Source organism: Microtus oregoni, unplaced genomic scaffold, assembly GCF_018167655.1.
Source record: "Microtus oregoni isolate MIOR12 unplaced genomic scaffold, Mior012 000012F_ref0000307, whole genome shotgun sequence".
NCBI lineage: Eukaryota > Metazoa > Chordata > Mammalia > Rodentia > Cricetidae > Microtus > Microtus oregoni.
The window spans coordinates 25842695-25862025 of NW_024543071.1; the positions used below are offsets into that span (position 1 = coordinate 25842695).

The following is a 19331-nucleotide window of genomic DNA, read 5'->3' on the forward strand; positions in this document are numbered from 1 at the left end:
AGGTTTATGTGAACCAAGTTCAAGGGCTTCACTCATCATCTATTCTATAGTCTGCCAATTAATACGTCCTCTAATTCTTCAAATTTATGGAGAAAAATGAATGTTTGGAGCCAGCAAGATGACAGTGAACAGAGGCATTTGCTGCCAAGTCTGATGACCTGAGTTCAATACCTGGGGCCCACATGCTACAGGGAACAGGCTATCTCCCACAGGCTGTTGTTTGACCTTTGCAAACACGGGCACATGCACACAAACACACGAACAGACACACACACAGAATGTGAAATATTTTATATTTTAGATAGTTAAAGACTCAGCTCACTTTTCTGTTTCTTGTCTGCTAGTTTCTCTTTCTTCTTCCTTTAACTGAAGTGACTGTTTCATATCATGCAAATTATTTGTCAACTGTGTGATTTCTTCCTTCAACTTGATTTCCTTTTCATTTAAATCTTTGGTGCTTTTGATGTGATCCTGGTGATTTGCTTCCAATTCCTTCAGACTTGCTTCTAGCTTTAAGATGGCAGATTCCTTCTCTAAAATGCCTTGCTCTAATTTGGCTAAGCGCCTACACTCATCTTTCTGGGTCTCTACCATCATTTCAAGTTCCTTTAGTTTTGCCTTATACCACGCAACATCCCGAGTAAGCTCTGAAAGAGATTGCTCTCTTTCGGCTACAAGCTGTACTTGAACACCAAGACTAACACATTTTTCTTGCAGTTCTTCTCTGAGCTGCTGTATAAGACTTTCTTTCTCTTCCAGCTGGTGAACTTTATGCTTATCCTCACTCTCCTTAGCTTGCAACTCATTGTTCTCATCCCTGTAGCCTTTTACTTCCACCTGTAACTTTTCAATTTTCTCTTCCAGTTCCTGAATCTGGTAAGACTTTTTGGAGGAGGCCTTCACAATCTCTTTACATACTTCCCAGATGGCTTCAATACTAGAGTGGAAGGAACTTTCCCTACTGAGCTCCTGAATATGATAGTCTTTAACCCCTTTGCTTGACAAGTCATTACTTGGAAGATGTAGTGATGTGTTCAGCAAATTATCCCCTTCAGGACCATTTGACAGATCCTGGAGATAAAGTAAATCTATTTTTGAAATATGAGAAGGTGAATCAAGCGACCGTAGTTGATCTATTTTTGTTTGCATTAGCTGTATCTGTGAAACATTGCTTGTGATGCTTCTTGTAGCAGTTTCCATCTTCTGTGACAATTTCAGGATCCTTTCCTCCTGCTCTTGGTTCACAGCTCTCTGTGTGTGTAACTCAGCAACCGTACTGTCATAACTGGCCTGGATTTGCTCCACCTTGGTCCTCAGAGACAAGTTCTTTTCTTCAGCGAAACAAAGCTGCTGCTGCAAACTCACAACCTGTTCATTTAATTCTGTTTTTTCAACCTTTTCACTTTTGAGTTCATTCTCACCAATAATTAAAAGTCTTTTTAACTCTTCGTTCTTTTCTTGTAAAATTCTAATGCCTACCCCACTCTCTGAAAAAGACTGTTCTATTTCTTCACTTTTCTTTTGATCTTCAGTGACAGGTGAACTAACAAGGATAAGCCCTTAAAGAGAACATTGATACCAATTTTATTAATCTAGCAAAACATAACAAAGCAACAGTGGCATATAAACCAACATTTGCAACACCAGAAACATCAAACTTCTAATGAAAAACTGAAAAGAACTTTTAAAAGAAAACGTATACAACTTAACCCACTTATATTAAAAAGTATAGCTCCAGGTCTGAGTTGACAAAAGAAGTGTAACAAAACAAGGGTTGTTACTTCTGAGTACTCCCTTTCTTATCATTTCTAGTATTTATTATCTAACTTTATTCCACATAGCTTTATCAAACACCAAGTCAGCACAGAAGAGAAAAAATTTCAGTGACATTCTTCCTCCCCCTCCCCCCACCCAGACAAGGTTTATTGGTATAGGTTTGGTGACTGTCCTGGAACTAGCTCTTGTAGACCAGGCTAGCCTCAAACTAAGAGATCCGCCAGCCTCTGCCTCTCAAGTGCTGGGATTAAAGGGGTGTGCCACCACTGCCCAGCCTCAGTGACATTCTTTCTAGCAACCAACTATATCCAAAAGAACAGTTTCAAATTACAGTTACTATGCAATTGATTTACAAATTGAGCACCTTATTCAATTGCTTCATAGATCAAAGTATGAGAGAACTGAAACTGAGAAGTCATTCAAAATCAGAAGTTAGGACATATGGCCTCACCTTTCACTCATGAGTAAACTGCTAAATCCTGAGTATTTCCTCAGATGGAAAAAGGAACAAGTGCTAATGGCTCCCAAGTTGTAGATATAAAGATCAAGGTAAGTGCTGTGCTTTAGAGATAAGACAGCTATTAACATAATATGGAAAAAAAAACACAGAGCTCAACTAATTAAACATGAATGCATGGCGTGTTTGCAGGCGCAATGTTTACATCTCTAGGGTAAGGATAACTCTGCTGGCCCTTACTTTAAGACTAGTGCTAACAGGCTTAAATGATAGACTCAGCTGGTCAAGTGTTGGCGATGTAATCAAGAGGGCCCAAGATCAACCAAGAAAAAAAGCTGGGTTTCTTGGCACACACATAAAATCCCAGCACTGGGAAGGCTTACTGACTAGTTAGTCTAACCTCATCTATGATGCTAATCCTTCTGTACACTGTGAAAATGTGTTACTCTCATTAATAAAAAGTTGACTTGGCTGAAAGCTAGGCAGGATTTTCGGAGCAGAGAGAGTGTCAGGAAGGAGGAGTCAGAGGAGTCTAACCAGACTTAATAAGGACAAAACAAGCTTTGTGAACAACAGCATTTATCTCTGCTTGCTAACTGTAGATGAATGTGAACACGTGAGTCACGCTCTGGCAGTCATTCCTTCTTCACCATGATAAAGTAGACCCTTAAACAATGAACCAAAATAAACCCCTCCTTCCTGAAGTTGCTTTGTCATAGCAGTAACTAATATAGGTCAATATAACCTTATTCCATTACATTAGACCAAGGTCTACTTCATTTAACATGGCCTAACTTGGGATACAGTTTTAATTAGTTATACAATTTTAAGTTTATAATTTCTGGAGCTGGGTAGATGGTTCTTCATGGACAGCCAGGTTCAGTTCCCAGCATCCAGATGGTGGCTTAAGACTACCTGTAACTACAGTTTCAAGGGACCTATTGCCCTCTTCTGACCAGTTAAGGCACCAAACAGACATGTGGAGCACATACATACGAGCAGAAGGAATATCCATACACATAAAATAAATCATTAAAAAAAATAAAAATATTTATAATGTATATTCTCTAACTTTAAAAAAAGAGGTAAAATTTTGGTATTGCCTGCTGGACAGTCCCTCTGTATCTCTTTTGATGCTGTTCTGCTGACAGTCTTGATATGTATTTCTTGTATTCAAGAAATTCTCAAACTCACAGACCTATGCCTGAGCATTCCTAGGTCTAGGATTACAGGCACACACCTCAACATCCAGCTGCTAACCCCACTTTCTTAAAAATTGTTGAACCTATTTTCAAAATTTTTCCTATGTTTGCAATTGATTGCAATTGATACTTTCTTAATTATTTCTCAAAGAACCAATTTACCCTAAAGAGTCTAGCAACTCTACGATCTTGGGATTTGCTTCCCCTGCCCCATTTTTTTAAACCAATTTGACCTTTCTTAAGTATTTCAAAAAAAAAAAAAATCAATTTACATTATTTTCAACGAACTTTCTTCTAGCATTTTAAAATATAATTCAAGCACAATTTTTGTTAGTAACATTTGACTCAAAGTCTGTCAAACATCCCCTTTTTGTCCAAATGAATAAAAATGTAAAGTCAGGAAAAGAATGAGCAAAGGTTTAAGCAAAAACACATACTTGTTTTGAAAGTGAATTTTACCTACTAACAGCACAGAATGAAATATCAGAGAATGATAAAAGCTCAGTATCTAAAACCTTATTGACTAAATGAAAGACAATTTCATGTACACACATTCCCTGATAGATTAGATCATGGTATCTAGGTTTCCCTAAAGTATGTTCTTGGTCAGGCCATTTCCTGCTTGTGAAGCACCCCTGCAGGAGGCTGAGGTATCACTATTACCTTTCTTTGCTGGTGGTTCACCTTGCTGAAGTCCATCTTCATTTAATCTTTTCCTTCCTGGATGTGTCTGTGTTCTGCTGTCCTTGGGCATTGCAACTGTTTCATTACAAGTTGATTTACTGATGATTAAAGATGTATCAACCTAAAACAAAACAATTAAAATTAGATTCTAAAGTAGAATGTTACAACAAACACAGGAACTACTCACACTACCTCTCATCCATTGATTCACAAATTTGATGAAACTCTTTGTAAGTTGCTTCTTAAGTTTCACCCTAAATAACTGAGGACTCTGGCAACAGAGAGGATTTAGATAAGTATCACTAACGTCACACTCAAAACGTGCTTCAGATGCAATGGGAAAAGCTGTCGCCAGCTACTTAGGAGAATGTGGGAGGACTGTTCCAGTACACAAGTTCAAGACTAGTTACATACATACACTTTTATTCATCTATTTCCAGTAACCTAGCATGATAATTGGTAGATGGCAGAAGATGGTTTTGCCTGGAAAAAAAAGGGTTCCAGCCTTAAAAAAACCTAACACCTCATGTTCAGATAATCCAGGGAATGGTGACATTCAACATTTTAAAACACCCGACAATTTAAGATAAACAATATCACATTCTACTAAAAGAATATAACCTAGTATGTAATGACAGAATTAATTCCAAGATTGTCCAATAAAACTAAAAGACATAATCCCATTTGTACTAACACTTTAAGGAATGGAAGCTCTATATATGCATAAATCTATAAGTCTTGAAAAAACTGACTATGATTAAACAATGGTAAACAGATGAAGTGACTGTTGACTTGCTTTTAAACATTTATTTTTAGTTACAAGTGTGTGCACACGTGTGCCTGTGCACACATACACTAAGTGCAAGTGCCGAGAAGCCAAAGGCTGAGTCCTCTGGAACTCCTGTACTGGCCTATGTCTCCAATTCCAACATCTGCATTCTTTGCAACACATTCATTTATTGTGGATTTTTTTAAAGTACGTTTTTAAATAAGCATAGAGCCATGATTTACACCCTTTCATTAATCCATTAAATTCTTACCACGACAAAGTAAAGCTTACATTACCTGACTTGATGTCTTGAGCCCTTGAACTAAAGAGTCTGATTCTGTGAAGAGAAAGAACATTAATAAGAAAATTCTAAGTCTCTAAAAATAAAAAGCAATGAATGAATCACAGGCTACTAAATTATGTTAAATTCGGGAAAAGAAATTTGACACTGCAAATATTAAATTAAAAGACAATGATGCTTTTGAACAAACTGATGAACAGAAGCCATTTAGTAGAAACACAGTAGCGTCCATAAAAAAATAAAGAAAAAAGAAAAAGAAAAAATTTAACTCCTTTACGATTGGTCTTTAAGATTTCCTATAAATTAAGACTCTTGCTTTAGTTCTGGGTTGATTTTCTGTTTGTTTGCTCTCATTTTTGGGAGGTTTTCTCGAAAAATACTGACATAAAAACTAATAAATGTTTTAAAACTATTTATTTAGTTGTTTTTATTTGTGTGTGCACGTACGCACATGTGCACACACATGTGGGGCAGGTACATCTGTATACCTGAATAAAGCAGAAATCAGCCTTGAGTGTACATCCTTAGGCATTGTCCACCTTGTTCTTTTATAGACAATCTCTATACCCTCAATTACGCTAGGCTGGCTACTCACAAGTTCCAAGGGACTGTCTCTGTCCACATCACCAGCAGTGGAATTACAAAACCATGCCACCACACAAAGCTTGTTTTGTATAAGGCCTGGGTATCAAACTCGGGTCTTTATGCTTTCTACATGGCACCAACATTACTGAGCTATCTGTCAGCCCTAAAAACTATTTTTAGGCCAGGACTGGTGGCACACACCTTTAACCCCAGCACGCAGGAGGCAAAGGCAGGCAGACTTCTGTGAGTTAGAGGCCAGTGTGGTCTACAAAGCGAGTTTCAGGACAGCTAGGGCTGTTATACAGAGAAACCCTGTCTCAACAAGCAAAAACAAAACAAAACAAACACACACACACACACACACATATATATGTACATATATATACACACACATATATTTATGTATTTTTTATAGTAAATCACCATACAAATGATAAAAATGTTAAGATTTTTATATAGCTTAAAACATTTTCTAGTCACAAAGGTTTAAAAAAATGCACAACTCTCTATACTCCATTTTTTAATGTATTTGTAAAATGCAAATAAGGGTAAAACACATACACTTACCATTCTTTCTACTTTTTAGCTCTTCCTGGGCTTTAACTAATTCTTCTTTAGTTTGGGCTAATTCCTCTTTAACTTGATTAAATTTTAGCTGCAAACAAGCAATAGCTTCCTGGGGATCAGCAAGAGATGTAATATATAAATGAGCAAGTTCAGCCTGTTTCTTAATATCAGTGACATCATCTTGAAGAGAATCAATAATATCTTCAACTTCTACATAATTACGAGCTTCCTAAAAATAGCAGAAACCATACATCTACCATTAACAGTGGATTCATTTCATGTGGTAATACCTTAGACAGTTTTCAAACAGCAAAAACTCACAACTTAAAAAGTTACATGAAACCCCCAAATTCTCAAAATTTGTGTTTTAGTATTCACTTTCTAAAATATATAACATGAAGTTTATTTCCTCAGGAGTATATCACAAATCTTACTATAAGTTATTACAGAACAATTTTGATTACCTAGTTCAAGTATACCTTCAATCACATTGATTCTTACATGGTATTTTACAGTAACCCTAGAAATTAGTCTCTGTTCTCATGCAAAAGACCACATCACAAACCAAGCACACATTACAACATGATGGAATGCCCTTGAGAGTCTGGAGATCTCTGTCCCAGACCACTGAATCCAGTGGCTGAAGAACAAAGCATGTATCCCCAGAGAAAACCAAACAATCCCTCCAAAAATCCCTCTCAGCTTCAGTGGGGGCAGCAAAAATTAATCAGCTTTCCTTGAGGCAACCCATAGTACTTTTCCAACAAGGCAAGCCTTTCTATATATAAATAAATGTTTCTGTTCTGATCAAAACAATTAAGTGAGTGACCCTTTATATCTTTTTCTTCACAAATTTTAAGACATTTCCGAAAGGGGTATTCTGTAATCCAACAAAAATGACTGCCACTGCCTACAAGCAATGACTCAAAAAAAAAAAAAAAAGAAATGGAAACAAATGCCACACACACACACACACACACACACAAAGCTTTTCCAAAAATTAAAGTTTATTAAACTATTTGTGTCTAGCAAGGTGTAAGGAAGCCATGGAAAGAAGACTGTGGAGTTCCAGACCAGCTTGGGTTATATAGTGAGGCCCTGTCTCAGAAATACAACCCCAAAACACCACCTATTTATCTATATATTTCCAGTAATACATGCTTCATTACAATAAAGGCAAATAGTACTGTTTTAATTTTAAACATGATTTCTAACATTTCTCATCACTGACGTGGGGTATTAAATCCTGGTACCAAAAACTTCACTGATTCTTAATATTTTCAATAACATACTTCAGTTCCAACTTTCATGGCACAAATTGTATTTGTTGGTTCATCTTGGGTGTCACATTTTCCAACCAGGTCTTTGAAGATTGCCAGGCGACGTTCAGCATTTTCTTCTAATGTCTCTCGTTCCTGAAGAAGTGTCTCCCTTTAAAACATAAATTCTATTAAGGAAGCAATTTAAAGACGGGCGGTGGTGGTGCACGCCTTTAACCCCAGCACTCTCGGGAGGCAGATTTCTGTGAGTTCTAGGCCAGCCTTGTCTACAAAAGCTAGTTCCAGGACAGGAACCAAAAGCTACGGAGAAACCCTGTCTCGAAAAATCAAAAAAAAAAAAAAAAAAAAAGCAATTTAAATGCTCAAATGTAACAACTGTCTGTATAAAGAAGCCATCATATTCAAAAGTCACCTAATATAAATTAAGAAATGGCTATAAAATAAACAAATGAATAAATCTCAATTCTTACTAGCTCATGAAGAAATAACTTACTTAAAATCTGCTTCCCGTTGAGTCAAATACTGAGTGAACTCCTGTGTAACTTCTTCTCGAATTTTAAGTTCCAATGTTAACTTTTCCTTTTTTTCATGTATTAGCCTTTTTTTCAAGTCTTCTATTAAATCCAACAGTTTCTAAAATAAGAACATATACTTTACAGAAAAGGGTAAGTTCCAAGAGAAATATAGACTGTTCAAAGATAGCTTTAAAGTTTAGTCTATTATAATCGTGTCCTATTCACTGGGCCCATGCCCAGTGAATACTCCAAGATTTTAACAGCACAACTCAGAAGGAAAGGGCAGGTGGATCTTCTGCAAAATCCAGGCCAGACTGGGCTACAGAGTGAGACTGTACATGAAAATAGAAAAAGTATTCTGTTAGAGAAAGGGATATATGATTCACTGTAGCACAAGCTCAGACTCACACATATTACAATCATGTGTGCATGCGCACACACACACACATACACACACACTCATAATGACACAAACTCTACACAGTATTCTATCAAAATCTGAACCCCACATATGGTACAGAGCATAGAAACTGCTACAAATGTCGACCTTCCAAAATACCTAAGGAAACAGATAATTTTGTCGTCTTAGGCTTTTTACTATACATATATTGATGTGGGAGTGTCATATATCAATCTGTTGATTTCATTGGTTAAGCAATAAAGAAACTGCTTGGCCCTGATAGGTTAAAACATAGGTGGGAGGAGTAAACAGAACAGAATGCTGGGAGGAAGAGGAAGTGAGCTCAGAGACGCCATGCTCCCCTCTCCGGGGCAGACGCGATAGCTCTGCTCTCTGAGGCACACGAGATGAAGCTCCGACCCAGGATGGACGTAGGCTAGAATCTTCCAGGTAGGCGCACCTCGGTGCTACACATTATTAGAAATAGGCTTTTTTTTTTAACTGATTCTGAAGATAACTCAGTTACTCATGCTCAGGTAGCAAGTACTTATCAAATGAACTCTCTCCTTACTATCCCAATAACTTATTCTTACTGTTTTTTAACATCAAATAATGTCTTGACTTTTTTTTTTTTTGGATTTTCTAGACAGGGTTTCTCCGTAGTTTTTGGTTCCTGTCCTGGAACTAGCTCTTGTAGACCAGGCTGGCCTCGAACTCACAGAGATCCACCTGCCTCTGCCTCCCGAGTGCTGGGATTAAAGGCGTGCGTCACCACCGCCAGGCAATGTCTTGATTTTTTTTAAAAAAAATCCTTGTTGGCTATTCTAACTAAATAAATTCTAAGTATAAATAAACACGCTACTACCAACAAATTTTATTATAATTTTAAGGTATCTATCATCTAATTAAAATGCAATTTATGTTCACTGAGTAAAAAGGTAGTATACTTCAAATTGATCCAAGAGTAGGAAGCCTCATTTCTATTTTTGAAAATCAAGTATTAGCACTGAGGACGTATCCCAGGGCTAGAGTGTGCCTAGCACGTGCAAAGCTCCATAACATTTTTTTAAAAAGTATTTAACAAAATATTGGTGAATTTTTTTCTTGAAAATACCTACTATTGCCTTCAGTAAGCTACACCATTAAATCCTTTTCCTTAATATTTAGACTTTCTGCCCTCCCCCACTAGAATCAGAAACTTTAATAACAAGTTGACCCAACTATGACCCAACAAGATAAACTAAAACAAGACTATCAACAGGCATGTCATCACTGAGGAAGACTATTACAGAGAAAACAAGGTCTAAGGCTGGAAAGACAGTTCAAACAGTTAAGAACACACTTCTTTTCCAGAGGACCTGAATTCAATTCCCAGCATCCATGCCAGGCAACTCATACCTGCCTGGTAACTCCTGAAGTCACAGATATATTTATTTACACAATAAAAAAAAAATGTGTAAAATAGCAATGCCTTGGAAATGATCTGTCTTCTAGCTATTCTCAAGAACACAATATTTTATAAAAAGAGAGAGAAAGAAAATAAGGTCTGATCACATGGTAAATGGCATCTTAAACTCTCACTACTTCCCAACATGAGAGCTTTCTAGGACAATGATGCTAATTATTCAAATGAGAACATTTAACTTAATACATCATTCATCTACGTGCATGCAAGCACTGTAACATATATTATGCAAACACATTAAATTACACCCAGAAACACAGCTAATCAGTTTACAGTTTACTACAAAAGCCCTGTTATTAAGACAAGGGTATGAGGACTCTATATATAGTAGAGGAACAGCTCATGATCCAAAGTTTAGAATGAACACAATTTAATGCATGAACTGTATGTGAATACAATCCTCCCAAAAATTATTAAACTTTATGTACTTAGCAAGATTTTTTTTTTTTGAAGAAACAGAATCCCTGGGGTTAATCAAGATGGCTCAGTAGGTAAAGGTGTTTGGTGACAAGCCTGACAACCTGAGCCCAGCCTCCAGAACCCCCATGCTGGAAGAAGAGGGCTGACTGTCATGAGTTGTCTTCTGACTTACACACCCACTCTTTCCAAGCATATGCTGTGCATATGCTCAGTACAGCACTTAACTAGCAGATGTAAAACCTTGAGTTCAATTCCAGCACTACTTAGGAAGAAAAATCAAGTGTGGTCGAGTGCACCTGTAACATCTTCACATGGGAGATAGGAACAAGAGGATGAGGGCAGTTCTGGGGCCAGAGTGGACAACAATGCATGCTCTAAGCCAACCAGGGCCCCAGAGCAAGACCCTATCTCGAAATCCAAAACAGAGGAGTAGGCTGAAATACTTATTTGTAAAGTAGTCTCATATACTCATTTTGAATTAAAAATCCCAGGCACCCACATAAGCTAAGCACAGCACACATGTGTAAATTCCAGCAGTGGTGGGGAGACAGGCAGATCCCAGGAAGTAAAGAATCTACTCCACAAAGATGTTCTCTGACCCCCCACACACATTTGATATCGATCTGATCTCTACATGCACACAATCAAATAATCACACACATACACAAAAAGAGTCTCAAGAATGAAGCCTAATTTCAGAAAAAAATAGCCAAGCACAGAGATCTTAACACATACCTCGTTCTGGTTACTTTTGAAGATTCTATATTCCTCTAACGTTTTATCTATATCTTCATCAGTAAGTTCAGTTTCCATGTTCTGTGTTTCTTCACTTTTTTCTAAATCCTCAACCAAATCTTCATTTTCAACCAGATCTTCTAGACTATTTTCCCATGAAACAGTGGTTCTTCTAACATTTAGTATTTTACTATCCAAATTATTGTCTACTGATACATCTTGAGAAGATTTGATGGACTCAAAAGATTTCTCTTGAGAAGAACTTAAAGCACCTGGAACATACACCTGTTAAAATATCCAATGTGGCGTTTACAAGTGGAAAGACAAGAACGTTTTCTCTAAAGTAATTGTTTGAGACAGGTTCTCTCTGTTTAGCACCAGTCTGCCTCGAATTTAAGAGACCACCTGCCTCTCTGCCTCCAAATGCTGGGGTTATAGGCACCACTTCACCCAACCAAATAAAAACAACTTTATAAATTAGTAAAATTGGCTGGGTGGAGATGGTGCATGCCTTTAATCCCAGCACTCAGGAGGCAGAGGCAGGTGGATCTCTGTGAGTTCGAGGCCAATCTGGTCTACACAGCAAGTGCCAGGACAGGCTCCAAAAGCTACAAAGAAACCCAGTCTCGAAAAACCAATACACCAATAAATAAATAAATTAGTCAAGTTGTACCAGTTATCTGATTATTCTTTATCAATAAAAACTTGGGAGCCAGATATTAGGGTAAGAACCTAAATGATCGGAGAAGCAACCAGTGACCTCCTCTCTCTCTCTTTCTATGCAAATAAACATTTGATAAAAAAAATTACTAAATGAACTTTCTGGGAAGAAAAGTCTACTTTTCATGCAATCTACAGGTCAACGTGCCTACCTGCATTTTTTAAACCGTCTATAGCAAAGGCTTTCTGAAGACCATCACTCCTAAGTCAGATGAACAGTACAGTGGACAATTCATTCCAAAATTACTATGATCTATAATTTATGCTTATAATCAATATTTAGTATTAAATGCCATTTTACTCCTTTAGGAACAACATTAAATTTTTTCTATGTCTTTCTAGTTAGTTAAAGTATTATAATTTTATCTTCAAATATTTCCTAGGCTTACAGTAACATACAAAACATTACTTATTTCACAGAACCATTACTCAGGCACAGTAGCACACACTTGTAGTTTCACACTGAAAAAGCAAAGGCAGGGGAATGCTGCAACTGCAAGGCCAGGCTGGGCTACAGAGAGCTTATCTCAAAAACTAAAAGGCAAAGTAAACAAAACAAAACCCAAACACTTGCTCTTTCAAGGAAAGTGGTTAATAGTCTATGAGATATTCATAAGCTTAGCATCAATCCAAATACATTTACCTTTTGAGCTATGGTTGAGAACTTCAATACATTGAGTGTTTCATCATACGCAGAACAACACTGACTAATATTGATGATCATACATATTTTCCCTTTGCCATTGAAAAAACTTTGGAAATAGTGGGTCAGTTTACTTTCCCGGAAAGGCACATGCTGTTGAAACCTATGAGAAAATTTGAAAACACGGTAAGTTAGGATAAATTTCATGTATGACTAGAAATACGGCTCAGCATTAGTTCTCTGCCTACATGGGCTGGGCCCCAAAATTGACTTCCCATACTAAAGAAACAAATACTTTAGTTGGGCTGCTAATAAAATTTGTTTACTTACCCTTATAATAGTCTTTCTATTTTAAGAAATACTGCTAAGAATAATACAATAATCTACTAGGCAAAATGTAAAAGCCACAACTAACTGAATGGTACTCCCTATAATATAATAATTCTATGGCACACATCATAAAATACCTTGACTAAAGTTGTGAAGGCTAATTAATCTATCATTTAATCAGCTTAAAAAGATATGCTGTAAACTGTCACATCTACAAGAATGCATGCAATCTATCACTTAAAAATAAAGTGGTTACACACTGGGGTGTAGCTCGGCTAACAGAGTGGCTACCTAGCTCGCACACACAAGGCTCTGAGTTTACAAATATGGAATCGCACATGAGAAGTGAAAAGCAGAAGGACCACATGTTGAGGGTCATCCTCAGTGCACACTGAGTTCAAGGCTAGCCTGGGCTACAGGAGACCTTGTCTCAAGGACACACACAAAGAAGCTTGAGATGCTGGCTGAATCAACATCACAGAGACATGTTTTCTAAAGCATCAGTGTATACATGCTGTAGAAAATAATCATTACAGACACTGTGTAACAAACAGGTTTTCAGAAAGTACTTTCTAAAAAAAGCAAATTTTAAAATTTTTAAATTTTAAATCTTTAGAGTTTGATATTTATACTAATGACACTTACTTTGACTTTTCACTGTTCTTCAAAACACTGATACACTTTCCCAGAGTCAATAAGGAAGTGTTGATATTCCCAGCCTCTCTTAACCTTTCCCCTTCATTTTGTGTCTTCATGCTTCGTTCTGAACCAGCAAGATCACATAAAGACAATCTAAATTAAACCCCAAAAAAAGGTTACTATAAAATTTTTCAAAATGATTCAAAATAACTGCAATTTAAAGAATGTTCAACTTACTCACTAACTCGAGTTACACGGGGCATTTCAGAATCTTCTATCTGCAATATTCTAATAGTAAATATGCTGTGACTAAAAGAAGAAACAAAGACCAAGTATTATTGCTCCATTCCAACGCATGCATTCTACAGGAGACAAGCACCTAAATGGACAAGTTCAATCTATCATCTACCAGGGATACATTTTACAACTAGCTGCCAGATATGCCAGCCCTCTACTGCACTGTCACCTACACTTGCCCAATTGTCTAGTGTCACTGTATCACTTGCCAAACCCCAAATCCCTCAAACCTTCCCCTTTTAGGACTCCATTTCTATTAATAAAATCATGTGTAATAACGACTCAGTATGCAGCTATTAGTCAGGAGAAAGCAAAAAGATCTAAAGTTCAAGGCCAGCCTGGGCTACTAAGTGAGACCTTGTTTAAAAAATAAAAAGTAAAAAGATGGTTGGAGATGGATGTAAGTCAGGAGTAGAGTACCTGGCTAGCACACATGAGATCCTGGGGTCAATCTCCATGACTTTGGGGGAAAATAAGAATTTTCTTGCAGAGATCATACTATTAGTGAGAACATTGTGGTGAACAGATATAGTTTTTGAAAATATAAAAGAAAAACATAAATCTGCCTATACACAGGCTGCTGTAGATCACAGTACCACCCCACAACCATCTCACCTTTCCTCCTTAAGACAAAGTACTTTAAACATCTCCCTGCCAAAGCTCGTTCTGTCTCTGACCCCAATCCCACTCATCACAAACATTCTTCCTTAACAATTTGAGAGTATGACCTGAATAATTTTTCAAAAAGTACATATGCCAGGGAAAGATAGAGAGAAAGACTACTTTAAGCAGCTGGGAAAATAATCCAGGGCACTGACATAAAGGAAGAGTAAAAATAATACCTCAAAAACATCCTGCAAATTGGGAAACCTACTGTTCAAATAAGTGTCTAGTCCTTTTATCATGCCTACGAATTCACAGAACATCTCTGAGAACCTACTGGCCACATCTACCTAAAATCAGCTACTACATTTGCACAGACTACTGTCCTTGCCTGGGATTGTCCCTGAGGGCCCACTACTTACCTTCTACTAGAAGCATTGTTCAGTTTTGTGAAGGCAACACTCTGATGCTTCACTCCTAGTTTTAAAAGTCTGTATGCTTCTTTAGAATCAGATACCTGGATCCACTGCAGATCTTTAATAAAGAAGATATGCACTAGTTTATAAAAATGTAACATTTGTACTACAGTATGATCATTGCAAAGTATTTACCTAGTACCATATAAAATCTTTCTGTTGGTCACCCATCCTAGAGTCAACTAAGCTACTCCTTACTCCACAAGACATGTAAACATAAGGCAAGACATTTATATTTAAGTTATGTAAGCTCACGTTAGACTAGTAATATTTTAAAGTTCCAAATACAAAATAGAATAATAAGTATTGGAACAACCTGCATTTACACCAACAATGTAATTAACATTCAAGCAAACACAGTATCAAGCCAGACCCCCCCTACTCAATTATAATAAACATAAAAAATATTTCCAAAGCACAAACTCATTTTCTTGATGTTAAAAATGGATAAAAAATATTTCATTTCTGTTGCCTATCTATAGCTATCACAAAATTAGAAGTGAACTTTGAAACAATAAAATTAAAACAATGTTTGCTAATGTACCTTTAATAAAAGAATAGCCCTTTACATCTTGGGAAAGGCGTAGCATCTTTCTCTTTTGGAATTTAGATGATACAGGAACAAACAAATCATAAATACTTTCATTGTAAATCTCAAAAAAGGAAACCCACACAGAATATTTTATATTGTCCACATTCAGGCTAGATTGGTCACAATTGTTCATGGATTCTTCAAATTCTGGGATAGTCAAAGAGTTTGTTAAACTTCCTATAACAAAAAAAAAAAAGCATGAAATTAAGACCCTGACTTAAAAAAAAAAACAAAAATATAGAACTTAATATAACACCTAGACTCTTTCATTTCTTTACCATCTACATTAAAACATTTTAGGGAGGAAAGGAACAACTATTTATGGCAATTAAAGTTTAGTTCCTTTTAATCTTACCTTTTTATTTTGAAGGAATCAAATACAAATTAATGCAAAAGACAAAGAAAATAGGAACAATTCACAATTTCAATATTAGAGTCAAGGAATACATCTGTGATACTGAACTCAAATGAAACTTTGCATCTATGCACAGTTCATATAGCTTTCTAACACTTTGTAGAAACCACATTGTCAAAAATTAACACTAGGAGAGATTTTGATATTAAAACCTGCCAAATATATTTCATGATGAGCAAATTAACAAGGTGAGAAAAGAATCCTTACCACAAAGAATGTCATAACTGTCATTATGTATGGTAACCTAGAAAAGAAAGAGTTTTAAAGCATTTTTGTTGAAGTTAAATAACTGAGATATTAATTACCTATCCAACTAAGCCACCAACTAATTATAATCTTTCAACTACATAATTCAATGATTCCTGCTTACAGCTTACTTCCTAACTGAACAATAGAATCTCATAAGAAATTTGGCAAAGTATCAAATAAGAATATCTTGTATTATCTATTACAACCAGAAATATCTGCAAATATATATACGTATGCTCATTTAATTATTTTCCCTACACTTAATTAAGATAAGTTGCTTCTATGTGTAAAGATTACTTATAAAAATGTGATAAATAAGCCGGGCGGTGGTAGTGCATGCCTTTCTTTAATCCCAGCACTTGAGAGGCAGAAGCAGGTGAATTTCTCTGAGTTCGAGGCCAGCCTGGTCTACTAGAGCTAGCTCCAGGACAACAGGACAGGCTTCTAAAACTACAACGAAATCCTATCTCGAAAAACCAAAAAAATAAAAGTGATAAATGTTTAACACAGACATAAAATGACTTAACTATTCCTTTACTAGTAAACAGATGGCTAGTAACAAAATTTTGCCTGTACAAAGTAATACTAAAAGAACATCCTTATATATTTCATTCTAATTACTTTCATAAAATATATAACAAAAAAATGAACTGGTTGACATGGTAGGGCCAAACTGCCTTCTATAAATATTTCACAAGCAAAGCATGAAGAGAACACCTTCATGTTTAGATTTTTATAGATTATTGTTTTTAAGTAGATAATACATTTAGAAACTAACCAATGATTTTATTTTTCTTTATGAATTATGCAATTACCCACAGACCTCCATAATTTGCTAAAATACCATTTTATGAGACCATACTTTAAACTCCACTGATCAAATAAACCTTCCCTATTTCATCTTTAAATTTTTAAAATTATGCGCAGATGTGTGTACACGAGTTTGTACACTGAATACAATAACAGAAGAGGGCTTACAAAATACAGTAACAGAATTTTCCTGGAACTAGGGCTATTCTACAAAAATCAATCATTCTTTATTGCTGAGCCATATCTCAAGTTCCATCTTTCATTTTTCATTTGCTATGGTTGACCTGAAACATACAACCTTCCAACCTCAGCCAACCAAATGCGAATCACTTATTGTTAATATTACTATTACTATTATTATATATTATTTAAAATTTGGTTTCTAATATTTAAGATTTATTTTTTTTCTGTGTACGAATATTTTACCTGAGCTTAATGTACGTACGCAATGTGTATGCCTTGTGCCCCAGGATATCAGAAGAGATCTCAAATCTGGAACTGGAGTTATAGATGGTTTGTGAGCACCACGTAGATGCTGGGAATTGAACCTCAGATCCTCTGCAAGAGCAGCAAGTGCTCTTACCCTGAGCCATCTCCCTAGACACACTAATTTGGCGCATGGCGGGAGGGGCAAGACTTATAAAGATGAAGCCCAGGCTGGCTTCAAAGTTGCTACATCCTATCCTATATTCTTAGGATAGGATGTCCTTGAAATTCTGATGTGCCTGCTTATACCTCCGAGCTGCCAGAACTTCAGGGATGTGCTACGTTCTAGTTGTATGCAGTGCTAGGGCATGAATCTAGAGCTGTGTGGACGCTAGACAAACACTAACAAAGGGACCACATCTCCAGCCCGTAAATGTGGTTTTATTTCTTTCAATTCCAATTTGTGCTATCCATATCCTTTTGGATGTAGGGCCATCCAATTAAGCATGATTGACTGGCCAGGAACCCCACCCTTAATGAAAGCTAACTTTCCTTCCCCTAAAGACATCAATTTTCCACAGTTCCCAAGTTAGGGCTGGAGGCTCATGAATTCCCTTTCCCACTCATGCTAGACACTAAATTAATATTGTCCAGGCCACCACAAATGATGTGAATTCAAAAATAGAGAGATCCTGTCATATCCACAAGACACTGTTTCATTCTGGTCTCTACAAACTTTGGCTCTTACAGTCTTTCTGTTCCCTCTTTCAAAGCAGGTCCTGGGCCTTGGAGAGGGAGGTGTGATATAGATGCTTCATTCATGGCTGAGTACCCCACTGATACTGGCCTGTGTGGGCACCAGGCAAGGACATGTTATACATACATACATACATACATACATACATTCACGCATACATATAACACTAATACATAAAATAAAAAACAAGTCTTTAAAAAGATAGAAGTGAAGGAGGATCTCATATGTTTTCAAGGGTGGCACCAAATACCTGGACTTAAGAAATCCTCCTGCCCCAGAATATGGAATAATTTGGAACTACAGCACATGCTACCAGACCTAATACATGACTGTTCTTCTCAAAGTCTTAATGAGGAAAATCATTAATATTTTGAAAGTAATAATTAAAACAAATTAATACCTTTTATATCTTTAACAATAAAAATATCTGAAAACAGGGACTGGAGAGATGGCTCAGTGATTAAGAGCACCGCCTGCTCTTCCAAAGGTCCTGAGTTCAATTCCCAGCAACCACATGGTGGCTCACAACCATCTGTAATGAGATCTGGTGCCCTCTTCTGGCCTGCAGGCAGAGTACTGAGAATACTGTATACATAATAAAAAAATAAATCTTAAAAAAAAATAAAATCTGAAAACATAAAACTCAGGTTAGATGGTAAACTCATTTTAAAATTCTTTAAAACTAAAATAGTACTATCTTACATAAAATAGCATCCCTCCATAGCATACTATGTATTTTTCTATTTGTCAGTGTATTATGGTTTGAATGTTCCCACTAAAGTTTATGTTGAAACATAACACCACTGAGAATTATTAAGAGTTGATAGGCCAGGATCAGTAATTGGCTCCTTTACTTTCAATACTGACAGGTAGAGTTCAAGGCAAGGCTGCCTGGTCCACATAGTAAGTTCCAGGCTAGAGCTGCAGTGAGAACCCTGTCTCAATTTAGAGGGGGAAAAGGAGGTGATTAGATCACAACTGCTTTGACCTCGTGAATTAATTTATCCATTAATCAGTGAATTAATGGGTTATTTCAGGAACTGATGTGCTAAAAAAGCCTGTTTGGCTCTATACCTTGGCTCTTGTACACCCCGCCTGCCATGTGATGCCCTGGATCACCTTGAAACTCTGTACTACCTCCCTACCAACAAGAAATCCCTCAGCAGCTGAAAATTTTGATCTTACAACTTCCTGTCTTCAAGGTCAGTAAAATGGTTC

General features: G+C 36.6%; 1 protein-coding gene across 5 annotated transcripts in view; it reads right to left on the reverse strand.

Annotated features, from left to right (window-relative positions):
- Positions 1-19331, reverse strand: part of Kif20b (kinesin family member 20B) — a 50160-nt gene that overhangs the window by 19591 nt on the left and 11238 nt on the right. For 3 of the 5 annotated variants that reach the window (XM_041662082.1, XM_041662083.1, XM_041662081.1), the window contains exons 7-19: positions 16079-16115; positions 15409-15633; positions 14811-14922; positions 13726-13797; positions 13495-13641; positions 12520-12682; positions 11157-11441; positions 8115-8254; positions 7634-7772; positions 6342-6570; positions 5185-5225; positions 4099-4240; positions 323-1559 (exon numbers count right to left, since the gene is read on the reverse strand). In XM_041662082.1, the coding sequence (XP_041518016.1) occupies positions 323-1559; positions 4099-4240; positions 5185-5225; positions 6342-6570; positions 7634-7772; positions 8115-8254; positions 11157-11441; positions 12520-12682; positions 13495-13641; positions 13726-13797; positions 14811-14922; positions 15409-15633; positions 16079-16115 (2969 nt within the window). The remainder of the gene's footprint in view (positions 1-322; positions 1560-4098; positions 4241-5184; positions 5226-6341; positions 6571-7633; positions 7773-8114; positions 8255-11156; positions 11442-12519; positions 12683-13494; positions 13642-13725; positions 13798-14810; positions 14923-15408; positions 15634-16078; positions 16116-19331) is intronic. The other 2 variants (XM_041662085.1, XM_041662084.1) reach the window with 1 other exon arrangement.